The 23922-nt window shown below is 51.0% G+C and overlaps 1 protein-coding gene across 3 annotated transcripts in view; it reads right to left on the bottom strand.

The window, feature by feature from the left end:
* Window positions 1–23922, bottom strand: part of TTLL8 (tubulin tyrosine ligase like 8) — a 732112-nt gene that overhangs the window by 455563 nt on the left and 252627 nt on the right. For all 3 annotated transcript variants that reach the window (XM_069627869.1, XM_069627868.1, XM_069627870.1), the window contains exon 8: window positions 6381–6509. In XM_069627869.1, the coding sequence (XP_069483970.1) occupies window positions 6381–6509 (129 nt within the window). The remainder of the gene's footprint in view (window positions 1–6380; window positions 6510–23922) is intronic.

The raw sequence follows: 23922 nt of genomic DNA, 5'->3' as shown, positions 1-23922 counted from the left end.
CTGAGAAGATTCAGATGGATTATATATATTAACCAGGAGAACATGTTCCGTTTTATCTTCGCCAGGAAGCTCCAGTTCCACTGCTAATATAAATTCGTCCGTTTTCGTGTGAATGCGGATAGATCTTAGTGGATGCAAGATGCCAATTAGTAGACCTCCATATGGTCTTCCCCTTAGTCCCTTTTTTGCTAATTCCTGGTGTATAGTGTACCCATTTAACAGGGCTCGGGCGGTAAGCCACGTCTCTTGTAAGCATATGCAGGTATGGCCCATTATTAAGGGCACTAAGCCATCAGGCGATAATAGATGGCTGAATCCCCGACAATTCCAAGAAATGATGGTTTGATCTCATTGATTTGCTGTTGTCCCTGGTAGGGACTCTATTAGCCATTTGAGGACCTTCTGTATGTCTACCAACTGTACAGAGTCATCTTTAGGTGGCTGTGTTATGGTCCTTTCTTCCATAATTGGATTTGGCATCTGGATCGGCCACTGTGGATCAGTGATATTCGGATCAGCATCTATTTCCAGGTCAACTTCCCTCAAGTTGGTTTTAAAATTACGCAGCAGTTCTGCAGTGGCTAAGAATTTGCAGTGAAGGGCCGATGTACTTGAGTTCGTCACTTCTAATGGTTCGACAAATACAAAGTCCTCAAATCGTAGCACTCTCAGCTGCGGAATGGTATGCAGTCTGGTCATCAATGCTGATCTGGTAATCCAGTCGTGGTTACTAGATTGATAGAGATTTTTAATCAGGCAGATTCTTCCGCCTCTAGGTACCATAAAATTGCCCTTGTCCTCCACTGGTGATGCTGTTGTTAATTGAGGCTCGTTGGTCGGAGGTATTGAGATAGCTGATATATTGTTTGTGTTATTCTGGGATACCTTTGTATCCTGTTCTTTTTCGCATAGAGAAAATTCTGGTTCTAGTGCCGCTGTTAATTTAGAGGTATTGCATTTGTCATTAATAAGCCAGCTAGTGAGCTTTCCTTCTTTTACTGCAATACGTTTACGTGCCCGTGCCGCTCTCCGTTTGACTTTTCTCTGTCCTTTTTTGGGAGTGCTGCCTTCTGTTGGCCTCGAGATTTCCTCCACTGTCTCTGCTGTATCTGGTAGTATGATTGTTGCAATTTGACGCTTTCTTCTTCCAATCGCCTTTTTTGTCAGGCGTCTCTGTTTGCGTGAGAGGTAGATTTCCGAGTTATTAGTAATGTTTGGGTCCTGGGTCCCAGAGTCAGAGCCATCTTGCGTGTTAGTATTGATGAGTTCCAGCTCGGTCTCCTTTGGGTTGTTTTTCTCGGTATCGCTTGTTGCGATTGCGAGAGTAACATCGAGTATCTTCCCGCACATCTTCAATAGAATATTTAATGCAAATTGTACAGATGCGACTGATGCTTGCAAATCCCCCAGGCTCGTACTGCCTTCTCTGAGGTCACTGTTGTTTTCGGGTTCCTGCGAGTCTAAATGGACATCAAGGTTAGGGGAAGCGGATGATCGCTTCTCGTTGTGAGGTTATCGTCTGGGGTTGGTAACTATTGATTTGATTGCTTGTGCTGCTTCGCGGTAGCGGAGTCATGGCTCTCTGCATGGACAGACAGAGGTCAAGCAGTGAGTTATTATCAATTATACTCTCCCCTAGGCACACTGAGTTGTTCGTTCTGCTGTAAATGCTCGGCTCCTTCTCCTCGTTTAGCAATGGACTTATGGTATCTGAAGTAGGCGGAGGTGGAAAAAAATCAGTAATAATTCCTCTTTCCTTCGGAACTGGTTTCGTACCCTTGCCCTTGTTCGGCCCTGTGGTAGAGGTTCTGCCCTTCTGGTTCCGAAGGTTGTATCTCGTGGCAGAACACTTCTTGACAGTTAGCATAGTGATACTGTTCCTTCGCTTCCTTGTCGGGTCAGGGTAGAAGGGAAATGACCCGTGGGCAATATATCCAATAAGATTGCCTTTAGCTGATGGTATATAATGTTCCCTTGGTACTTTCAAGAACGTTGGGAAGCGCAAGCAGGGGGTCTTAGGGGTATTTGAGCAAATCCTCAGGTAATTAGTGCCGTTACTGTAAGGGCACAGAATAGAGCTTTCAGTCAATATGCACCACTGTTGTGTCCTAGGCTCAATCAAATATCCGAAGATTTCCCCGATTCACAGTATATGTGAATGAGGGAGTGACTAAGGCATGTATCTTTAAGTTGCGTCTACCCTAGCCTCTGACTGACATGGCGTTGTTCTGAATGCAGGCAAAGCAGGCAGGGGAGCATGGGAAATATACAAAGGTGCCCGTTGTGAGGTTTTCGTCTGGTGTACAGAGGTTCCAGGCGACTGTGCTGAATGCAATGGCAGAACACGTGTGCCAGCTGATAAAAAGTAGAAACCACAGGGCAGAGGGAAAAGGGGAAAGATGGGGGGGGGGCACTACGGCCCAGGTTCCTTTGACAAATTAAGGGGGGGGGGGAGCGAGAGGGTCCGAGGGCGAGGAGAATCCCTGCTCAATCCCCCGGATCGCCGCTCGCTATGCCTCACCTCCGCTGCGCACGTCAGCGCAATTTACAGGAGCTCTGGGAGCTGTCTGAGCCTCAAGTCAACTAGGCTCGGCTCCGCTCCACTTCTCGCCTCTCCCAGCTCTCCACAGTCCCTGTTTCAGCCCCGGGTCCCTTTTGGCAGAGTAATAGAAAAAAGGGGGGGGGGAGGGGTGAGAGGGGTGAGAGGGGCCGAGGGCGAGGAAAATCCCAGCTCAGTCTCCCGGATCCTCCGGATCACCGCTTGCTATGCCTCACCTCTGCCGCACACATCCACGTCCCAGCCAGAAGTTGTAGGTAGTTTGCGGGAGCTATGGGAGCTGTCTAAGCCTCAAGTCGACTCGGCTTCTCGGCTCTTCCGGCCCTCCGCAGCCCCTACTCCAGCGCGGCGCCCGTCCTGATTTCCACAGCTGCGCCCGCTTCACCTCGTCGCACGTTTCTGGGTTGCTGCTAGAGAATAGCACCCAACGGCTTCAATACCCGCGTCAAGCCGCGTCAAGCCGCACCTACAGACACACACTCAAACTCCAGCAAAGTGGCGTGTGACGTGGCCGCTTCCGACGCTAAAAATAACCGGGAAATATTTCGGGAAACCAACTCAAATGTGGCTCTTTGCTGAAAACTGGCGGAGTGGCAGGGTTCAAAAGTGGATGGATTGAGGAATGGATTTCTGAATAAGAGTGGTCTCCCTTTCACTAATGCCCCAAAGCTTATGAATACCGTAGTTTGGAAACATTACTGAAAATCACCAAATGTTTATCATTATTTCTTAAGATTTGTATTGACATGTTCTTCCACTCGCTGCGTGTCTGCTTGGTTTCGTTGGTCCAGTTCACAGAGGTTGGTGTGCTTTTTAGGCAGCACAATCTGTGATTTGGGTTTTCTGGCGCACCATTTAAAGGATAGTGATGGGTTTCTGTCTCCTCTTTTATGCCAACCTATGTGTCAGATTTTATTATGATGTTGTGGCACTGGAGTCAAGCTAGAGGAGTAGCTGGCTCCTGATCTGCCTTCTAGAGTTCTGGTGGTTTGCCAACAGCAAGGCAACCAGGGGCAGAGTAACCCATCAGGCATGACCAATACAGGTGGGGTAGGTTATTCTGGCAGGGGTGTTCAGGGTCACCTAAATCTCATTCTTGTGCTCTGGGGATGGCATCCAGTACCAAAGCATGTCACACCCATTGCATTAGATAGAGGATGACACCTATGGCACTGCCTTTCCTGGTGAATGTGTGCTATGCTATGGGTATTGTAGTGCACACTGTGTCGACCTTCCTATACAGCGACCACCAGCACTGCTTTAACTAGGACAGGCCCTACACAAGAAAGAAAATGAACTGGAAATAAGACACTGCAATTAAGTGTCCAGATTATGTGTCTAAGAAAAGTTATATGTTGTTTTTAGTGTACAAAATATTGAAGGCCTTCTTTTGTCTGGCCAAATGAATGTGTATAAATGAACTGTTTAGAAATATGTTCCTTGTAAAGAGAAATGTATACAAGACTTGTTAATGCCAAAATAATAAAACAGATTTTTATGAAAAACGAAATATTTTTCATGATACTAGCTACAAACAAAGGAAGAAACAGGCTAGTGTGACAAAATACAGAGTTGACGATTTTCTGTTTATCAGAAATCAAATCATTATAGTTCTAATGACTGGAAGAGGCAGGAAGCTAAGAAAGATGAAGATTGTAGAAGATGCATTTGAACGGGCTATCAATGCACACTAATTTTGAAAACTGAAGATTCTACCTCAAACACACTATGTTGCATATTTTGATAAAAGGCTAAAAAAATCCAAAAAGTATTTAGGAGCCACTTGGGTGTGCTTGTTGCAGAAAGCATGAGAAACCTGCAAATGACTTTGCCTTGAGGGGGTTGCACAGACATAAGGGGTATTGTGATCTCCCTGAGACAAATATTTCGACCCTAGCTTGGACACCATGTCATTGATTAGGGAAGTCAGAGGTTGTTTTAGAAAAATAATGTTTGGGCTACATCAAGATAAGGACAAGTAATCCTGGCCCTAATGAAGGTAAGACATGCCTCCTGCATCTGTATTGTCGCATGTAAAATCAGATGCAGCTTTTCCTGATAGGTCTGCTTTTTATCTCAAAGATAACTTCCCTATGTTCATAATAGGGAAACAGCACACATTCCAACATGTGCATCTCCACCATTTTATAAAGTGATGCTGCAATATTAATCATGTGGATCATTAGATCAATCTTCTGGTGTTTTCTATCTTGGGGGAGGTATTTAAGACTGTAATCTCCTTGCATGGATTTTTTAGGTGTAAGGGAGTCTATATTCCTCTTCACAAGGTGGAAAAACTTTCAGCAGGAAAGCATCATTTACTGGGAAAGCATTTTTATCCAAGGGACTTGTGATTTATATGGGTGTAGAAAGGTTTTTCTAGCCCCTTTATGTAGGTGCTACGATTCCAACCTTCGTTATATGGCACTATTTGCCTATCAAAAATTAGATAAGGTTGTCAACTTGGGTAGAAGGTTTAGGCTTCCTGAGACCAGGGGCCTAACATCATTCACAGTCACAGAATAGAGTGCTATGACTGTCCCACCCAGCCACCACTATCATTATTTCTAAACAGTGTATATAATGTGGTTCAGCCCTAGATTGCACCGATTTGAGCTAGGATGGCATTTGTTGGAATGAATCCTTCTTCAAGTATTCGTATGCTGCCACTATTTACACAAGGACACAGGCTGATTTAGGATGCACAGAGGCGTAAACAAGATGCAGGCATAAGGGTGACCTCTTCTGGGTATATGCGAGGCACTCTCACCAAGGTAAAACAAATAATACAAATTCCTAATGCTGCTAGTAGGCAAATGGTTTTCTCGCAGGCAAAGAAATCTGGAGTGTGCATATGATGGGTGCTTTCATAAATGACATCTTGGATCAGTATCAGTAGTGGAATATGTAGGGGTAACAACCCGTTTGGGTTCTCTCATGCAGGCTTAGTGCCATAATGTCTTTTTTGATATCCTTTATGCCTATGCCTAACGTCTTCTGGCAGTATGCAGGTTATCCAGTGATCTTTTCCAAGGCAGACCCCCACAACCTATGCTTAGTTTACTTAGGTGCCAAGCTGTAACGCCAGTGAGTCTCCCCCCACAGGGCTTTACAGTAAAGGCCTGCATGTTGGCAAGAAGTGTTAGGACGGATCTGCAACTTTGCGGAGAACATGACTAATTCCTACTTTGCTTTCCTGTGCGTCTCAGCTGGGGCACATTATAGAAAAGGGTCCCTAGGCTTGCAGGGGTCGAGCACACCCTGCAAGAAGATTTCAGCAGGTCTAGGCCAAAGGTCCTTCACGGGAGTACAGTGATAGCCCACTCCAGTGCCTTGACCAACCACCAGACCAGGAGAGGTGCAGGTCACCTAGATTTAGATGCGCTGACCAGTCATATCCTGCACACTGTGCATAGAAGCATAGAACCGCTAACTAAGCAGTGCTGCACAGCCATTGGTACCGGAGCTGGCTCCGATGCCTTGCCTGAGGCTAGCCAATCTGCACAACTTATTGAGACAAAATATGGAAAAACGGTTCAAGTGGGGCCCAACTTTCTCCTAAGACGAGTTTTGACAAAAAAACACACCCACAGAAATTGCTGTTTCAGGCTGAGAGCTGTGTCATGTACATTTCCCTTTCTGCTAAAATAAATAGACATTGCTAGGTAAAACACATGCTCAGGTGGTGGTGTTAGAATGTACAGACATGTATGATAAAGCAATGTTACATACCAGGTGGAGTGTGTAATGTAAACGTTTTTTTTTCACTTTTAAATGGAAACAATGGATCTGTAAATAAATAAACAGAAACATATGTTCTTACTTTGGTTGTAAAGCATCCGGTCCTTCCATAATGATTTAGCATCTGTTCTTTCGTTAGATGATGATAATCAATCACATCCCTTCTTACTGTCCAGATAAAGTATGGCATTTCATTTCGCATCAACCTAGACTGACAGAAAACAAAAATGGACATATTTGGTAATTCCATACAAATATTTGCTTGTAAGGATCAATATAATAATGGAAACACCCATCAGATCTGTTTTTTACTTTGGGCAACATGACTCTGGTTTTATAAAAAGCCATTTTTGTTTTATAGGAACCTAATTTAATAGGTGTCCCCTTAAGGAGTTCCTTGCTTTATCTACCAGCCTTTAAAATAGAAGTAGTTTTACTCATATTCATTTATTCTCAATGAGATGTGACAGGTGGCCTTAAGAGTCCCCAAGAGAGTTCAAGGGTTTTTATGTTTTAAACAACCTAAGCACTGCAGATTGTTCAATGTTAATAGAAGCAGACTGTTCAATGTTAATAGAAGCAGACTGTTCAATGTTAATAGAAGCAGACTGTTCAATGTTAATTTAACACAGATTGTACTGTGTTATGTGCTAGAGTTGGGAAAGGGGTAGGTATACGATGGAGTGTCTCATCCTCCCGTGGATTTCCCATCTCCTTAGCCCAGGTTTTCCTAATCCCCAGGTTAGCAAATCGAGATCAGTAACACCTACTTTCGAATGGATTGTGTTCTCCCACGTATTCCTCATCTTATGACAATCGTATCCCATCTTTAGTTGCTTTGGAAATTTTTTTCACCAGGGGGCGCTGTGTTTGAGACCGCGGAGTTGATGTCCCTCGAAGGCTGCCGTTGGGCGTCGATGTCATCCGCAGTATAAAGGGCACGAGTAGCGCCCTTTACCTCAGTTCCGTTTTTCCGACGCAACTGCTTCGTCTCACGAACGGCGCATCTAAAATATCTTCGACAACGTCTTCGTCTTCAACTCCCTCCACACCCAAGACAGGATTCAAAAAATGTCTGAAGTGTGGCAGGAAGATGTCTATTACCGATCCCTATTGGAATTGCCTCTGGTGCCTCAGCCCAGACCATCGGGTTGATGAGTGCGGGTCCTGTCAGGCCATGTCAAATAAGCCTCTTAGGGAACACAGAGGTAAGCTGGCGGTGGGGGAGGACAAGTATAAGTCTTCGAAAAGACAAAAGCATTTAGACGAATCCGTTAGAAAATCTCGTCACGAATTGAGAAGATCAAGATCGGAAAGTCGCTCGGGGAAGTCTTCCTCGTCTACGACAAAAAAGTCAAGAAAGCAACATCATAGGTCTTTTTTTTCCTCGTCCTCTTCAGAGAGGAGAGTGACATACCCTTCAAAACACGATTCCCCAGTAAAAATGGGAGGCCTTCAGGGTTTCGATGATGAAAATATTCGAGAAAGTGGCCCAGACCCCCTCAAAGTTGCCTCGTGGTGATCATGCCTCGACTCACTCTAAAGTTCACAGAGGAAAATCAAGATCCAAGCACGCAAGGGTTGAAAAAGAGATGAGAGTATCGTCAAGGGAAAGTTCCCCGACACCTCACTCTAAATCTAAGCCTCTGGTGCACAAATCGGGGCAAAAAGAATTGGCGCCGAAGTCGAATACTAAATCTGACACGACATTATCGACGACCATAGCGTTGAAATCGATTACAAAGATGGCGTTGATGCCGGTAGCTTCGATAGCATCAAAGCTTTCTTCGACAGTATCGAAACCCTCTTTGACAGCGTCGAAGCCGCCTTCGACTTCGTCGAAGCCAGCGCTAACTTATTGACGCCTTCGACGCCTTTATCGAGGCCTTCGCTAATTCCAAGGCCCAAGTTGACGCCATTTTCTATGCCTAGACAAGTTCCACCTTCCTTGCCTGAGAAGTCTTTTCATCCCCAATCTAGACAGCAATTCTTTACTTCCATGTCTTCTATATATGAGGAACATTCCTCTGAAGAGGATGTCACTCAAGCTGGAGTTAGATTTGGGGCCAGAGAGGTCCCTTAAGAACTAGTGGACCCACAGTCAAGAATAACAGACTTGTATGATTGCCTACAAAATGCAAGTGGCTTAGGTACTTCTCCTGAAGTGGATTTTGAGAGGCCAGACCCTACAAATCATGCAGTTCCCATCTATAGAAATCTTAAGGGAAGAGTCATAGATTTTATGGGATGGAAAGCAGCTTCCCCAGATTTTGACCAGGATGACATGACTGATATCCTGAGTGAGGATCCCTTAAAAGATCCTGTTTTACCATTCCATAAGGCTTTACAAAAAAGGGTAATGGCAAATTGGAATAACCCAGATTCGATTCCAGCAGTGAATAAAAAACTGGTACCAAAATATAGACCAGCCTTATCAGACCCAGAATATTTGTCCAAGCATCCCTCTCCCGAAAGCCTTGTATTTCAAGCTGCAACTTTCACTAGGCAATCAGCTTACCCATCAATACCACCAGACAGGGACGATAAAAAAGTTGATGCTTGGGCCCGGAAAGCCTTTACTTCGGGCAGCATGGCTCTGAAATCAACTAATGTAACTTGCACATTGGCAAGATTTACTTTTACCCTGTGGGACTGTATGTCATCAGCGGCTGAACGCATCCCGGAAGGTGAGGAACGGGATGGTTTCCTGGCTATGGAGGAATGCCTTCAGTCAGGATTGGACACTGCGGATAGTATAAGCAGGTCCATGGCTTCTAGCACAGTCTTGCGCAGATTTGCATGGCTAAGAAAATCTGGATTTGCATCTGATGTGCAGTTTAGACTACTTAATATGCCCTTTGACGGCTTGAGGTTGTTTGGCAGAAAGGCGGACGAGAGCTTGGAGAAGCTGCAGACCTCGAAAGCGGCAACAAAATCACTCAGCACCACTATAAGACAACCTCAACAGCACTCTTGCTCAGGGTCACCTTCCTGGAAGAGTCACACTTTTCACTTCTATTCCTCTTTTGGAAAAGGGAGAGGGCAGGCCAGTCACAGAGGCCAACAGAGAAAACCCTTTCGTGGTGGAAAAGGGAGAGGTGCTAGATCAGCCACAGCAGCGGCTACTACCTCCTCAGCCACTGCTGCAGCAGCTGCAAAGCCACTTTGAGGTTATAACCCACAAAACCCCAGTGGGAGGCAGAATCACTCAGTATCTGGACGAATGGCTGGGCATTATGTCAGATGTTTGGGCACAAGAGATATGACCCATGGTTACTGCCTTCCCTTTATTCAGAGACCTCAAGATCATCCACTGGGAGCCAACTCTGTAAAAATTCCAGACCCGCTCCTTGTGCGGCTACTACCTCCTCAGCCACTACTGCAGCCGCTGCAAAGCCACTTTGAGGTCTTAACCCACAAAACCCCGGTGGGAGGCAGAATCACTCAGTATCTGTACGAATGGCTGGGAATCACGTCAGATGCTTGGGCACTAGAAATAGTGACCCATGGTTACTGTCCTCCTTTTCATCAGAGATCTCAAGATCATCCACTGGGAGCCAACTCTGTAAAAATTCCAGACCCGCTCCTTGTGCAGGAGATTTTAATCCTGCTAGAGAAAGGTGCTATAGTACATGTACCTGTAGCAAAGAGGAACAAGGGTTTGTACTCCCACTATTTTCTCATGCCCAAAAAAGACGGAGGATTGAGACCCATCTTGGACTTGAAAAGCTTGAACAAGTTCCTCAGGAAGGACAAGTTCAAGATGGTGACCCTTTCTCAGATCCTTCAGGCTCTTCAACTTCAGGACTGGCTGGTTTCATTGGACCTTCAGGATGCTTATTTTCATGTGCCAATCCATCTCAAGCACAGAAAGTACTTAAGGTTCGCAATTGGTGGTTCTCATTATCAGTTTCGAGTTCTACCATTTGGGCTCACCTCCGCACCGAGGGTCTTCACCAAACTAATGGCGGTAGTGGCAGCGAGTCTCAGGAGGTGGGGGGATTCACATCTACCCTTATCTGAACGATTGGCTAATCAGGGCAAGTTCACCTGAACTGGCCCAGAGACATCTGGCCATGACCTGCCACTTTGTACACAAATTGGGCTTCTCCCTCAATTACAAGAAGTCACAAATGATTCCGAGCCAAAGACTCCAATTCATCGGAGCGGTCCTGGACACCACCTCAGGGAAAGCCTTGCCTCCCGAGGAAAGAGCTCACCACATTCTGCAGATGGTAACGAAATTTCAAAATGCCCTACATCTACTGGCATTCGACTTCCTAAGGTTGCTAGGCCTCATGGCAGCCTGCATTTTTCTGGTGCCAGAGGCCAGATTGAGAATGAGATCTCTTCAGTGGGCCCTCAGGACTCAATGGTCCCAGTTTTCGGGGGAGATGTCAGATCTTCTACAAGTCCCAACTAAAGTAGCTCAAGATCTTCTATGGTGGGCTTGCAAATAGAATATCCTCAAGGGGGAACCATTTTGGCAACCCTGGCCGGAGATAACGGTAGTTGACAGACGCCTCACTCACGGGTTGGGGAGCCCACATCAACGATCTGACAATCAGCAGTCGTTGGTCTCCATTCGAGTCCAAACTACACATAAACCTTTTGGAGCTGGGAGCAATCAGACTAGCGCTGAAGGCTTTACTCCTACGTCCCGTCCCCTTTCCTCCATACTTATGGGACATTCCTCAGTCCTGTGGGACGGGACCAGAGCACTTTGTAAAAGCATCCAAACATTTTTCAAAGTATTTAGTCCTTCCTCTTTTTCTACGTGGGGCCCGGCACACGGCCGTAACCCCGCCCATCTCGGCTCCGCACCGCGCATCGCCCATCAGTCCTTTTCTCTGCTCGTTCTGGACTGGACGCGCTTGCACCCGCAGAAGATCTTCCCTTTTTTCCTACTCTCTGGCTCTCGCTAGCGATCGTGTACTAGTCTGTCTATGTCATTCAAACTAGACTTTCCAGATTGTTCATCGTGTTACAAACGCTTTGCGAGGGCAGATCCCCATCCACTTTGTCTAGAGTGTTTGGGTCCGGACCACCATTGGGATTCCTGTTTTTATTGCGATTCCCTTTCGGTCCGGGCACTTCAACGTCGGTTGGAGCTGTGGGAGGACGTACTCCTCCTTCGCATTTTCAAGCGTTTATCGACGAAAAGAAGAAACGCCCGGTAAGTTCTTTACTTTTCAGAGCACCCGGGCCGGTAGATACCTTTCCGTGCTCTTCCCGAGCTGGGAGGAGCGTCAGCCGCTCTGTCACCGGGGATTGTCCCGAGATGCCTTCTGGGCCTAATAATTGTACTGGAGTTTTCTCCGGGGGTCTCCGTAAGGGGCATGTGGATACCAGAGTACGCTCCAAGGTCCCTCCTGTGGGGGCTGCTTGTAGACCCAGTTCTACTGAGTCGTGGGGTACCGGAGCTCGCTCTGAGGCTTCCATCAAAAGTACCAGGGTGCGCCGCAAGGCCTTGGCTGGGCTTGGTGTTACTGAACGGATGTTCGAGGCCCGCGCTAGTAAGGCTGTTACCGGACCTGGGTCCGAGGTCCCTCATACAGAGGCTAAAGTAACCAACATTTCTGAGAGGCCTGGCAAGGCCTTATTGGTGAAAGTTGTTTCTCACCGTTCCCGCTCTTGTGGTGACGCCAGAACTGTTGAGGGGGCAAGGAGTGAAAGTTCTTCCTTTATCGGCAGTGCCGAGGTCCTTCCTGTGAAGGCTAGTTTGGCTATTGTTATGTCGCAAAAACATTCCAGGCCTCATAGTACTGGCTCAGCCGAGGTTCCTTATGTAAAGGCTAAAATTAAGACCCCTGATCCATCGATGGGGACCCCTTCCTCACTTCCTCACATGCCGCAGTTCCCCTCAGGTGATGGCAAAATGGCAGCCGTTCCCGCCACAACCACAGTGGCCATTTTGGGTGCTTCCCCTACAACTGTGCCATCGGCCTCAGGTGTAGGGGTTGGTTCTGTGGGTGTACATATAATTCCCTGTGCGCATCCGTTACGCCTGGTTTACGACTGGAACACTCGGATGCCCCTTCCGCACAATGTCTCGTTGCCTGTGGATACATCGGGGGATGGGCCTGTGTGGCAACTCTCCCCTTTGCGTCCCTGGAATTATCCTCCTCAGATAGCTCCAACACTGTCTCTGGAGGACGCCTTTTTCTGCAAATTTCAGACGCTCATGCGTACCGACCCCATGAGAGAGTATTTCAAGGGTCATTTTAGGGAGATATGCCTGCCTGCGCCTCCGGCTCCACCCGCTCCTCCGGTGGCTCCGCCGGTGCCGCCCTTGCCTGCAGAGCCTCCCCCGACCCTTCCGTCCTTGCCTCCATTGTCCACTGTGGAAAAGGCAGTGCCTGACATGGTTCAGCAGGATCCTGACCTGTCGGATGATGCGCAGGGCGATCAGGACAGCGAAGACCAGCCCCGCTCTATTAGAGCTTTTCATGACTGGGTACTGGACATGATGTGTCTATTGGATGTTCCAGTGCCAGAGGCACCTTCTCCGCAGGAGGGTGTGCTTTCGGGGGTGTTCACCCTGTCTCCTTGGGAGCATACCGGCCTGTTCTTGCAGAAGGACGTTTTGGCCGAGGTCCGTAGAGTCTGGGAAAAGCCACACTCTGGACTTTTTGCTTTCCTGCCAAAGGTGGTCTCTGATTTCCATCTGAACCAGTCGATCTCCCTGCCGGTCTTTTTTCCGAACCCCGCTTCAGAGGCGGAAAGGGTTCTGCATTGCCTGAATGTTAGAAGGGCTCTTAAATTCTATCTGAACAGAACATCAGAATTTAGAAGCTCTTCTCAACTGTTCGTGACCTTTGGAAATCCACAAGGTAAGCAGGCCTCTAAGGCAACTATCTCCCGATGGATCGCTGCCTGCATTACGGAGTCTTACACTGTCCAAGGGCTGAAGCCTCCTAAAGGTATTCATGCACACCTGGTGCGGCAGGGCAGCCGCAGTGGCCTTTCAAAAATATGTCCCCTGGGAGACCATCGCAAAGGCGGCTACTTGCGCCTCCCCATCGGCTTTTTGTAAGCATTATTGTCTACACCTGAGTTCAATATCTGATGCGCAGTTTGGTCAGGCTGTGCTGAAGAACCTTTTTCAGTAAGGTTTTATTTCCATCCACCCATAGTTCCTGTAAGGAGTGCTTGGGAATCTCCCAGAACTATGGAGGAAAGGGGATGGGACATAGGAGTATAACCAGGTTACTCACCATAGTGACCACCTTACTCCTAGTCCATAGTCCCCTTTCCTCCATACGCCCGCCCACTGTCCCCTCTAATAAGGTTGCTCTGTTATTGCTAAAAGGTCTCTGACCTGGCGATAGAAAAGGACTGATGGGCGATGCACGGGGCGGAGCCGAGATGGACGCGGTTACGGCCGCGTGCCGGGCCCCGCGTAGAAAGAGAGGAAGGACTACAAATTTTGAAACATTTTTGGATGCTTTTACAAAGCGCTCCGATCCTGTCCCACAGGACGGAGGAATGTCCCATAAATATGGAGGAAAGGGGACTATAGACTAGGAGTAAGGTGGTCACTACGGTGAGTAACCTGGTTATTCTGCCCTCTGTACAAGGAAAGAATGTCCTGATAATGACAGACAACACAGTGGCCATGTACTACCTCAACAAAAGAGGAGGCGTAGGATCACTTCCACTGTGCAGAGAGGCAATGCAGCTCTGGTTCTGGGCAATGCAAGAAGGAATCTCTCTATCAGCAGTTCACCTGGCCGGAGAGCTAAACACGGCGGCAGATGCTCTGAGCAGGCAGAGCACAGTCTCCCACGAATGGGAACTAGCTCAGGAAGTCCTTCAAGAGATCTTTGCCCTTTGGGGAACCCCTCACGTAGATCTGTTCGCGACCGGGACAAACCGGAAGTGCGAACAGTATTGCTGAAGGGAATTTTCCCCGAGAGGAGCTCTAGAGGATGCGTTCGTAGTGGACTGGGTATTTCCACTCCTTTACCCGTTTCCTACAGTCCCCGTGATTCCTCATGTAATCAGGAGGTAGCGAAAGTTCAGGGAAACCATGATCCTAATTGCCCCGGATTCGGCCAGGAGGACGTGGCACTCGGACCTTCTGGACATGTCTATCTGCCCCCCAATACGTCTTCCACAAAGAGAGGATCTTCTCTCGCAAGAAAGTCGAGTTCTCCATCCAGAGGTCAAGACACTCAGCCTTCATGCATGGTTTCTGAGAGGCTAAAATATACGGATTGGGACCTCCCGGATGACGTAATGGAGATTTTGCTTTCAGCCAGAAGGCCAGCAACAAAATCCCTGTACCGGTGTCGTTGGAATAAATTCAGTGACTGGTGCAGGAACAAGAATGTGGATCCATTTCTTTGTAATACTCCAACAGTACTTTCTTTTCTCTTGCACTTAACCAATTTGGGTCTCCAAGTTGGTACGATAAAAGGTTACTTGGCAGCGCTATCAATCCTTAAGCGCTCCTCGGAAGAGGTGTCCTATTTTAAAATGCCTTTAGTCATTCAATTCTTAAAAGGGTTGACAAATGTATACGCTCCAACACCTTTTCAGGTGCCCATCTGGGACTTAAATCTAGTCTTAACATTTCTTGTGTGTGCTCCCTTCGAGCCCTTACACTGTTGCCCATTAAGACTGCTCACTCTTAAGATGATTCTGTTAGTGGCTATAACATTAGCTCGCAGGGTAAGTGAGTTGCAGGCACTATCTTGTAAGCCTCCTCACACCATTTTCTATAGGAACAAGGTAATTTTAAAAGTCAAACCATCTTTCTTGCCTAAAATAGTGTCTGATTTTCATCTGTCACAGAAGATTGTTCTACCTTCCTTTTATCCTCTACTTCACGCTAGTAAGGAAGAGGAAAGGTTACATAGACTGGACCCAAAAAGGGCTCTCAGTTTCTATATTTCCAGATTAACAAATCTCCAACAATGTGACCAACTATTCGTTGGATATACTGGGCACAAATTGGCATTGCAGTAACTAAACAAACCTATCCAGATGGATCATTTTAGCCATCTCCGAGTGCTATAAATTGGCTAGAAAAGAGCCTCCGGATGGTTTAAGGGCTCATTCAACCAGAGGCATGGCAACTTCCACGGCCCTTCAGAGGGGTGTCCCTGTGCAGGATATTTGTGTTGCGGCTACCTGGTCATCAATGCACACCTTTGTAAAGCACTACTGCTTGGACTCTACTTCATACCAAGGAGGACTATTTGCAAAAGCTGTCCTTCATTCTGTCCATAATTCAAATTTCTAGTACTCCCACCTCCAGAATTACCACTGCTATGTGAGTTTATCATAAAATGAGGAATACGTGGGAGGACTCAATCCATTCGCAGAACAAGTTACTTACCAACTGTAATGTTCTTTCGATTGGATGTTCCTCCCATGTATTCCTCATCGACCATCCCATCCTACTCCTCTGTACAGTTTACGCCAGTTACACTCTAACTTCCTTAAGAGCCTAAAGACTTAAAGCCTGGTCAACTGATGTGACCATGAACACCGTAAAAACAGAACTGAGGTAACGGGCGCTGCTCGAGCCCTTTATACAGTGGATGACGTTGACACCCGACGGCAGCCCTCGAGGGACATCGACTCTGCGGTCTCAAACACAGCGCCCCCTGGCAAAAACATTTCCGAAGCAGCTGAAGCTGGGATACGATTCTCATAAGATGAGGAATACGTGGGAGGAACATCCAATCGAAAGAAAGTTACAGTTGGTAAGTAACTTGTTCATCTAGTGCTAGCTGTTAGAGTGAGGCTAAATGCAACAACCGTATCTATCTGGCACCCTCTGAAAATGTTCTAAAGATTTCCCTAGCCTAAAACTCCCCAGGGTTGTCAATATTGTTTAATGGGAAAAGTGCCAATCAGATGTTCTATTTCAGTCTCACCCTCAGTCGCTCCCTTTCACTCCTCTACATAATGTTACTACGCCCTCTCCCATTCTGTCTCACATCCTCTGGTTGTCTTCCCACTCTAATTTTACTGTCCCTCCGATTTTCACACTCTTTCTATGCCTCTCCTTTCCACTCTATTCACCCTTCTCCTTTTCCTCTCTCTTAGCCCTTCTCCTCTCTTTTAGCCATTCTCCTCCCTACTCTCTTGGAGGATTACGATGAAATGATTGGAAAACAAATACCTAATGAAAAATGGCAGAATTTTTTTTATAATAAGAGGGGAACATCCTGCCTACTTCCCCCTACCTTCCCCCTACCTTCACCTATACCCTTACCCCACCCCACATCTATATATTATTAAACTGTACAAAAATACCTAACAAATTCGACCAAATAAATTCAGTCATTTCTCATTAGGTATTTTTGGATTCGATTTTTCTGCAGATACCTCTCTTGTACACGCTATATCAATCTACACTCTTTTCCATGTTCTATTCTACTCCCCTATCTACTTTACTCTCTGTACAACTCTCCTCTCCACTCTACGCACCCCTCTCCTACCCACAATCCCCTGTCTACACCTCAGCGCACTAACTTTACCACTCTCTTTGCCTATCTCGTGCAACTACCTTCACACCTCCTCTAACCTCACTCCACCCTCACACCTACTGCCACAACTGCCTTACACTCTCTCAGCACCCTCTCTCTGTAATCCTCCTTATAATTGTCTCTCTAGATCTTTTTCCCTCTCATCCACCTTTTACACCTACCTCCTCACACTACAAACACAACAGTACTATTTTGTTGCACAAATACCTCACCTGCACTCTGCTCCAATTCCGCCACCAATTCTTCATCACTTCGCCCATTTTCTACCTGATCTGCAACCTGCACTATACATCTCATTCAGTCCCCCTTTATTCTGTGATCCTGCTGGTGCTGTCTCCCCCCTTCCCCGTCTTCCATTGGCTGTAGTGCTCACCTGACTCTATGAACCAATCAAAAGCTGTTCTTCCCACCACACAGGTGAGAGGTTTAAAAAAAAACTCTAAGCCCCTCCCCCTTTTCCAGCACGGTTTTCTTTGCAGTCTCTGATTGCAGGTCTGAAATGTAGTTTTGCTTGTGATTTTCCTCCTATGCTGATGAGTTTGGTTTAAAAATTGGGTTCCGGAATGATTTCAGTGTCTCTACTGTTCCCCTGTAATCTCTTCTCACTGCCAGTACATGTTCTGCTTCCCCACCATTTCCATAGGTTGGAAGGTCAATGTTTGAACACAAGCTAGACAGGGTACCGGGAAGCATCATGTGACAGAGTGCTACCATTAATGACATGCATGGCACATAGGGATTTTAAGGGTTTTGGGCTCTCCCAGTCCCCACTTCCCACATCGGGTACAGGGCTGGCTTGCAACCTTTGTCCTAGTAATGCTCCTGCTCCAGGATGGGAGTGGTTCCTATCCCCTTTTACAGGGTCATGACCAAACTCTGTCACAGAGAACACCAATAAGCTTTGTTCTTGTTAATAAATGATTAGACAAGACGTTAATTTGCACCAAAACATAAAACATGATAGTGCTGAAAAATGACACAATCGGCATACTATTAGGTATACATTTGGGGGCCAATTCATAGAATTCAGCGCACAAGTGGCGCACGCGGCTGGCGCACAGTGTGCGCGTGCGGTAGTCTGCGCCAGCCGCGTGCGCCGAAACACATTCAGGCGCACAGCGTATTCATGGATTCCAACATCCACAACCAGCCGTGGCGCAGAGTGGCGCAGCGACCCTGCAGCAGCGTCAGTTACGCCCCCAAGAACGCCCCTTGCGCAGGGAAAAGCCATCAAAATCCCCAATCCAGCGCAAAGGGCAGCAGCAAATGCAGAGCGGGGAGCGTGTATTTCAGGGGTGTGCGAGTGTCCCCACACGCGATAGGCCTGGGTACGTGTATTACAGGGGTGCGCGAGAAAATCTACACGCGATTGGCCTGGGTACGTGGATTTCAGGGGTGCGCGAGAAATTCTACACGCGATTGGCCTGGGTACGTGTATTACAGGGGTGCGCGAGAAAATCTACACGCGATTGGGCTGGGTACGTGGATTTCAGGGGTGCGCGAGAAATTCTACACGCGATTGGCCTGGGTACGTGTATTACAGGGGTGCGCGAGAAATTCTACACGCGATTGGCCTGGGTACGTGGATTTCAGGGGTGCGCGAGAAATTCTACACGCGATTGGCCTGGGTACGTGGATTTCAGGGGTGCGCGAGAAATTCTACACGCGATTGGCCTGGGTACGTGGATTTCAGGGGTGCGCGAGAAATTCTACACGCGATTGGCCTGGGTACGTGGATTTCAGGGGTGCGCGAGAAATTCTACACGCGATTGGGCTGGGTACGTGGATTTCAGGGGTGCGCGAGAAATTCTACACGCGATTGGCCTGGGTACGTGGATTTCAGGGGTGCGCGAGAAAATCTACACGCGATTGGGCTGGGTACGTGGATTTCAGGGGTGCGCGAGAAATTCTACACGCGATTGGCCTGGGTACGTGGATTTCAGGGGTGCGCGAGAAATTCTACACGCGATTGGCCTGGGCACGTGGATTTCAGGGGTGGGCGAGAAATTCTACACGCGATTGGGCTGGGTACGTGGATTTCAGGGGTGCGCGAGAAATTCTACACGCGATTGGCCTGGGTACGTGGATTTCAGGGGTGCGCGAGAAAATCTACACGCGATTGGCCTGGGTACGTGGATTTCAGGGGTGCGCGAGAAAATCTACACGCGATTGGCCTGGGTACGTGGATTTCAGGGGTGCGCGAGAAATCCTACACGCGATTGGGCCTGTGCGAGTGGGGCAGTGTATTACGTAGGTGTGCGGGAAGTTGAAGAGGTGAATTGCCAGTGTGGGTCCTCCCAGGTCTCCCCTCTACCCCCTCCACGACCTCTGCAGGCAGCCCACACCACAGGGGACTACCCTGCACCCCTGGTCATGTCCCGCAGGCAGCCCATCCACCATGGGCATGCCCCCCAGCCAAGCCACATGTCCCCTTGCACCCCCACCCCCCAGCACCGTGGGGCACCTGCCAGCAGGCCCCCACCCATGTCTCCCACCACCCCCACCCCTCCAGTCACCAGGGGCAGCCTCCACCAGGCCCCCACTCATGTCCCCCTGCGCCCCCACCCCCCAGCACTGTGGGGCACCTGCCAGCAGGCCCCCAACCATGTCCCCTTGCACCCACACCCCCCAGCAGGCCCCCACCCATGTCTCCCACCACCCCCACCACCCAGTCACCAGGGGCAGCCTCCACCAGGCCCCCACCCATGTCTCACACCACCCCCACCACCCAGTCACCAGGGGCAGCCTCCACAAGGCCCCCACCCATGTCTCACACCACCCCACCCCTCCAGTCACCAGGGGCAGCCTCCACAAGGCCCCCACCCATGTCTCCCACCACCCCCACCCCTCCAGTCACCAGGGGCAGCCTCCACAAGGCCCCCACTCATGTCCCCTTGCACCCCCACCCCCCAGCACTGTGGGGCACCTGCCAGCAGGCCCCCAACCATGTCCCACTCATGTCCCCTTGCACCCCCACCCCCCAGCAGGCCCCCACTCATGTCCCCTTGCACCCCCACCCCCCAGCACTGTGGGGCACCTGCCAGCAGGCCCCCAACCATGTCCCCTTGCACCCCCACCCCCCAGCAGGCCACTGTGGGGCACCTGCCAGCAGGCCCACAACCATGTCCCCTTGCACCCCCACCCCCCAGCAGGCCCCCAACCATGTCCCCTTGCACCCCCACCCCCCAGCAGGCCCCCACCCATGTCTCCCACCACCCCCACCACCCAGTCACCAGGGGCAGCCTCCACAAGGCCCCCACCCATGTCTCACACCACCCCCACCCCTCCAGTCACCAGGGTCAGCCTCCACCAGGCCCCCACCCATGTCTCCCACCACCCCCACCCCTCCAGTCACCAGGGGCAGCCTCCACCAGGCTCCCACCCATGTCTCCCACCACCCCCACCCCTCCAGTCACCAGGGGCAGCCTCCACAAGGCCCCCACCCATGTCTCCCACCACCCCCACCCCTCCAGTCACCAGGGGCAGCCTCCACAAGGCCCCCACCCATGTCTCCCACCACCCCCACCCCCCAGCAGTGCAGGGGCAGCCTCCACAAGGCCCCCACCCATGTCTCCCACCACCCCCACCCCTCCAGTCACCAGGGGCAGCCTCCACCAGGCCCCCACCCATGTCTCCCACCACCCCCACCCTCCCAGTCACCAGGGGCAGCCTCCACCAGGCCCCCACCCATGTCTCCCAGCACCCCCACCCCCCAGCAGTGCAGGGGCAGCCTCCACCAGGCCCCCACCCATGTCCAACCCATGTCTCCCAGCACCCCCACCCCCCAGCAGTGCAGGGGCAGCCTCCACCAGGCCCCCACCCATGTCTCCCACCACCCCCACCCCTCCAGTCACCAGGGGCAGCCTCCACAAGGCCCCCACCCATGTCTCCCACCACCCCCACCCCTCCAGTCACCAGGGGCAGCCTCCACCAGGCCCCCACCCATGTCTCCCACCACCCCCACCCCCCCAGTCACCAGGGGCAGCCTCCACCAGGCCCCCACCCATGTCTCCCACCACCCCCACCCCTCCAGTCACCAGGGGCAGCCTCCACCAGGCCCCCACCCATGTCTCACACCACCCCCACCCCTCCAGTCACCAGGGGCAGCCTCCACAAGGCCCCCACCCATGTCTCCCACCACCCCCACCCCTCCAGTCACCAGGGGCAGCCTCCACCAGGCCCCCACCCATGTCTCCCACCACCCCCACCCCTCCAGTCACCAGGGGCAGCCTCCACCAGGCCCCCACCCATGTCTCCCACCACCCCCACCCCCCAGCAGGCCCCCACCCATGTCTCCCAGCACCCCCACCCCCCAGCAGTGAAGGGGCAGCCTCCACCAGGCCCCCACCCATGTCTCCCACCACCCCCACCCCCCAGTCACCAGGGGCAGCCTCCACCAGGCCCCCACTCATGTCCCCTTGCACCCCCACCCCCCAGCAGGCCCCCACTCATGTCCCCCTGCACCCCCAACCCCCAGCACTGTGGGGCACCTGCCAGCAGGCTCCCAACCATGTCCCCTTGCACCCCCACCCCCCAGCAGGCCCCCACTCATGTCCCCCTGCACCCCCACCCCCCAGCACTGTGGGGCACCTGCCAGCAGGCCCCCAACCATGTCCCACTCATGTCCCCTTGCACCCCCACCCCCCAGCAGGCCCCCACTCATGTCCCCTTGCACCCCCACCCCCCAGCACTGTGGGGCACCTGCCACCAGGCCCCCAACCATGTCCCACTCATGTCCCCTTGCACCCCCACCCCCCAGCACTGTGGGGCACCTGCCAGCAGGCCCCCAACCATGTCCCCTTGCACCCCCACCCCCCAGCAGGCCCCCACTCATGTCCCCTTGCACCCCCACCCCCCAGCACTGTGGGGCACCTGCCAGCAGGCCCCCAACCATGTCCCACTCATGTCCCCTTGCACCCCCACCCCCCAGCAGGCCCCCACTCATGTCCCCCTGCACCCCCAGCCCCCAGCACTGTGGGGCACCTGCCAGCAGGCCCCCAACCATGTCCCCTTGCACCCCCACCCCCCAGCAGGCCCCCACTCATGTCCCCCTGCACCCCCACCCCCCAGCACTGTGGGGCACCTGCCAGCAGGCCCCCAACCATGTCCCACTCATGTCCCCTTGCACCCCCACCCCCCAGCAGGCCCCCACTCATGTCCCCCTGCACCCCCACCCCCCAGCACTGTGGGGCACCTGCCAGCAGGCCCCCAACCATGTCCCCTTGCACCCCCACCCCCCAGCAGGCCCCCACTCATGTCCCCCTGCACCCCCACCCCCCAGCACTGTGGGGCACCTGCCAGCAGGCCCCCAACCATGTCCCACTCATGTCCCCTTGCACCCCCACCCCCCAGCAGTGCAGGGGCAGCCTCCACCAGGCCCCCACCCATGTCCAACTCATGTTCCCCACCCAACATGTCATCACAATCCAGAACCCTGGTCTCTATGGTCAGCCCCCAAATGCAAAACACCCACCCGAGTATTGCATCCACCCACTCATAATTTGCAATCACATCACAGAACACCAATTGGAAGTTCCGAAACAAACACATGTCCCTCACATACACCCAATGGGTGTCAGTGAATCTCAAAACACATAACATGAAATGCATGAAAACAATGAGATACCACACATTGAAGTTCAACAAAAAAATAATGTATTAAAGGAAACATGAATAGAATCAAAAATGAAGAAACAGAAATGTGAATGTAAAAAAATGAAAAGAAGCATGTCCGTTCAAAATAAAAAAAATAAAAATATATTGAAATCCAAAGTAATGTTGTACAAAGTCAATGTCCACAAAACAAAATCCAATGGGAAATAAAAATAAAAGCCATTGATCCATGGAGAATGTTAAAAAAGAAAGTATGTACAAGTCTACAACTATGTACAATGCAAGAAGCCAGGGTCCATTATCCCAACAAAATAAAGGAAACCTATCTAACTACACTAACTAATAAAAAAAATATATACAAAAATGTGGCCAATGTCCAAAAGGTCCAAATGAAACAAAAACAAAAATGAAACCTAACACTACCTACATAACTATGTACAAGGGCAGCGGGCTAGTTCCACGGCTCACTTCTGGATGTGCCGGGCCAGGGCATCATCGAACTCCTCCTCAATGTCCCGGAGGCGGTCCTCCTCCATGGCCCCGAGGGTCCGCAGGGCCGTCGACGTGTCCACCTCCAAACCCCTGCGGATTGCCTCGAGGCACTCGGCCCGCCTCAGGGCCCTCTGCATGGAGTTCTCCGCCCTGACCATTGAGAGCCGTGCCTCTTCCGCCCGCTGCCGCTCCGCATCTATGGCGTGGCCCAACCGCTGCCACACGGAAGACACTTTTTGTCCTGGGTCCTCCTGCCCTCCGGCCGATGCCTGCCCCTCCGATGTCGAAGGCCCCGAGCCTTCATGGCTCCCACCATGGTGCTGCTGCTGCTGTGCCTCTGCCCCTGCACTGCCTCCTGCTGCCTGCACATCCTCCACCGGCTGGGATGCAGTCGTTGACGTGGCCACCCCTGCTGGACGTCCGACTCCCGACTGTGGCAGGGATGCCTCCTCCACCAGCCTGGCCGCACCGTCAGAGGCAGCTCCACAGGGCACCCAGATGACTGATGCGTGGGAAGATGGCACAGAGGACGACTGGCGCGTAGGGGGTCCAGCTGAGGAGGGGGTCGTGGCAAGCCCCATCAGACGGAGGAATCCGGCCTGGGTGACCTGTCCCAGCAGGCTGACGTGGTCAACGAGCCATTCGAGATGACGTGCAGTCTCTTCATGAAAAGACTGCAGGTCACCTCGCATGGCCCGTTGACGCAACGCCACACCAGCCAGGACAGGCTCAACCCGGGCCTGGATAGCCACGTCCGCAGGCAGAGGAAGGCCAGTTGACGTCAGCTCATCCCCTGCCTGAAAACTGGTCTGGACATAGGCATCCCTGCTGGTGCAAGATGATGCAGGGACAGGATCAGGGACAGGATTGCACACAGGCACCTCCGCGGCGGCCTGTGCTGCCTCCTGTCCCTGGTCCTGCACTGCACCACTAGCACCAGTGGGATCCCCACCCCCAGACCCCGTCTCTGGTGCTTGCACGGCCTCCTCCTCCACCAAACCCCCCACCAACCTG

The sequence above is a fragment of the Ambystoma mexicanum genome, chromosome 12 (genome assembly GCF_040938575.1).
Source record: "Ambystoma mexicanum isolate Mex_15411 chromosome 12, UKY_AmexF1_1, whole genome shotgun sequence".
In the NCBI taxonomy this organism is placed as follows: domain Eukaryota; kingdom Metazoa; phylum Chordata; class Amphibia; order Caudata; family Ambystomatidae; genus Ambystoma; species Ambystoma mexicanum.
Note: the sequence above shows the minus strand (reverse complement) of the source record. Positions and strands in the feature narration are given on the sequence as shown.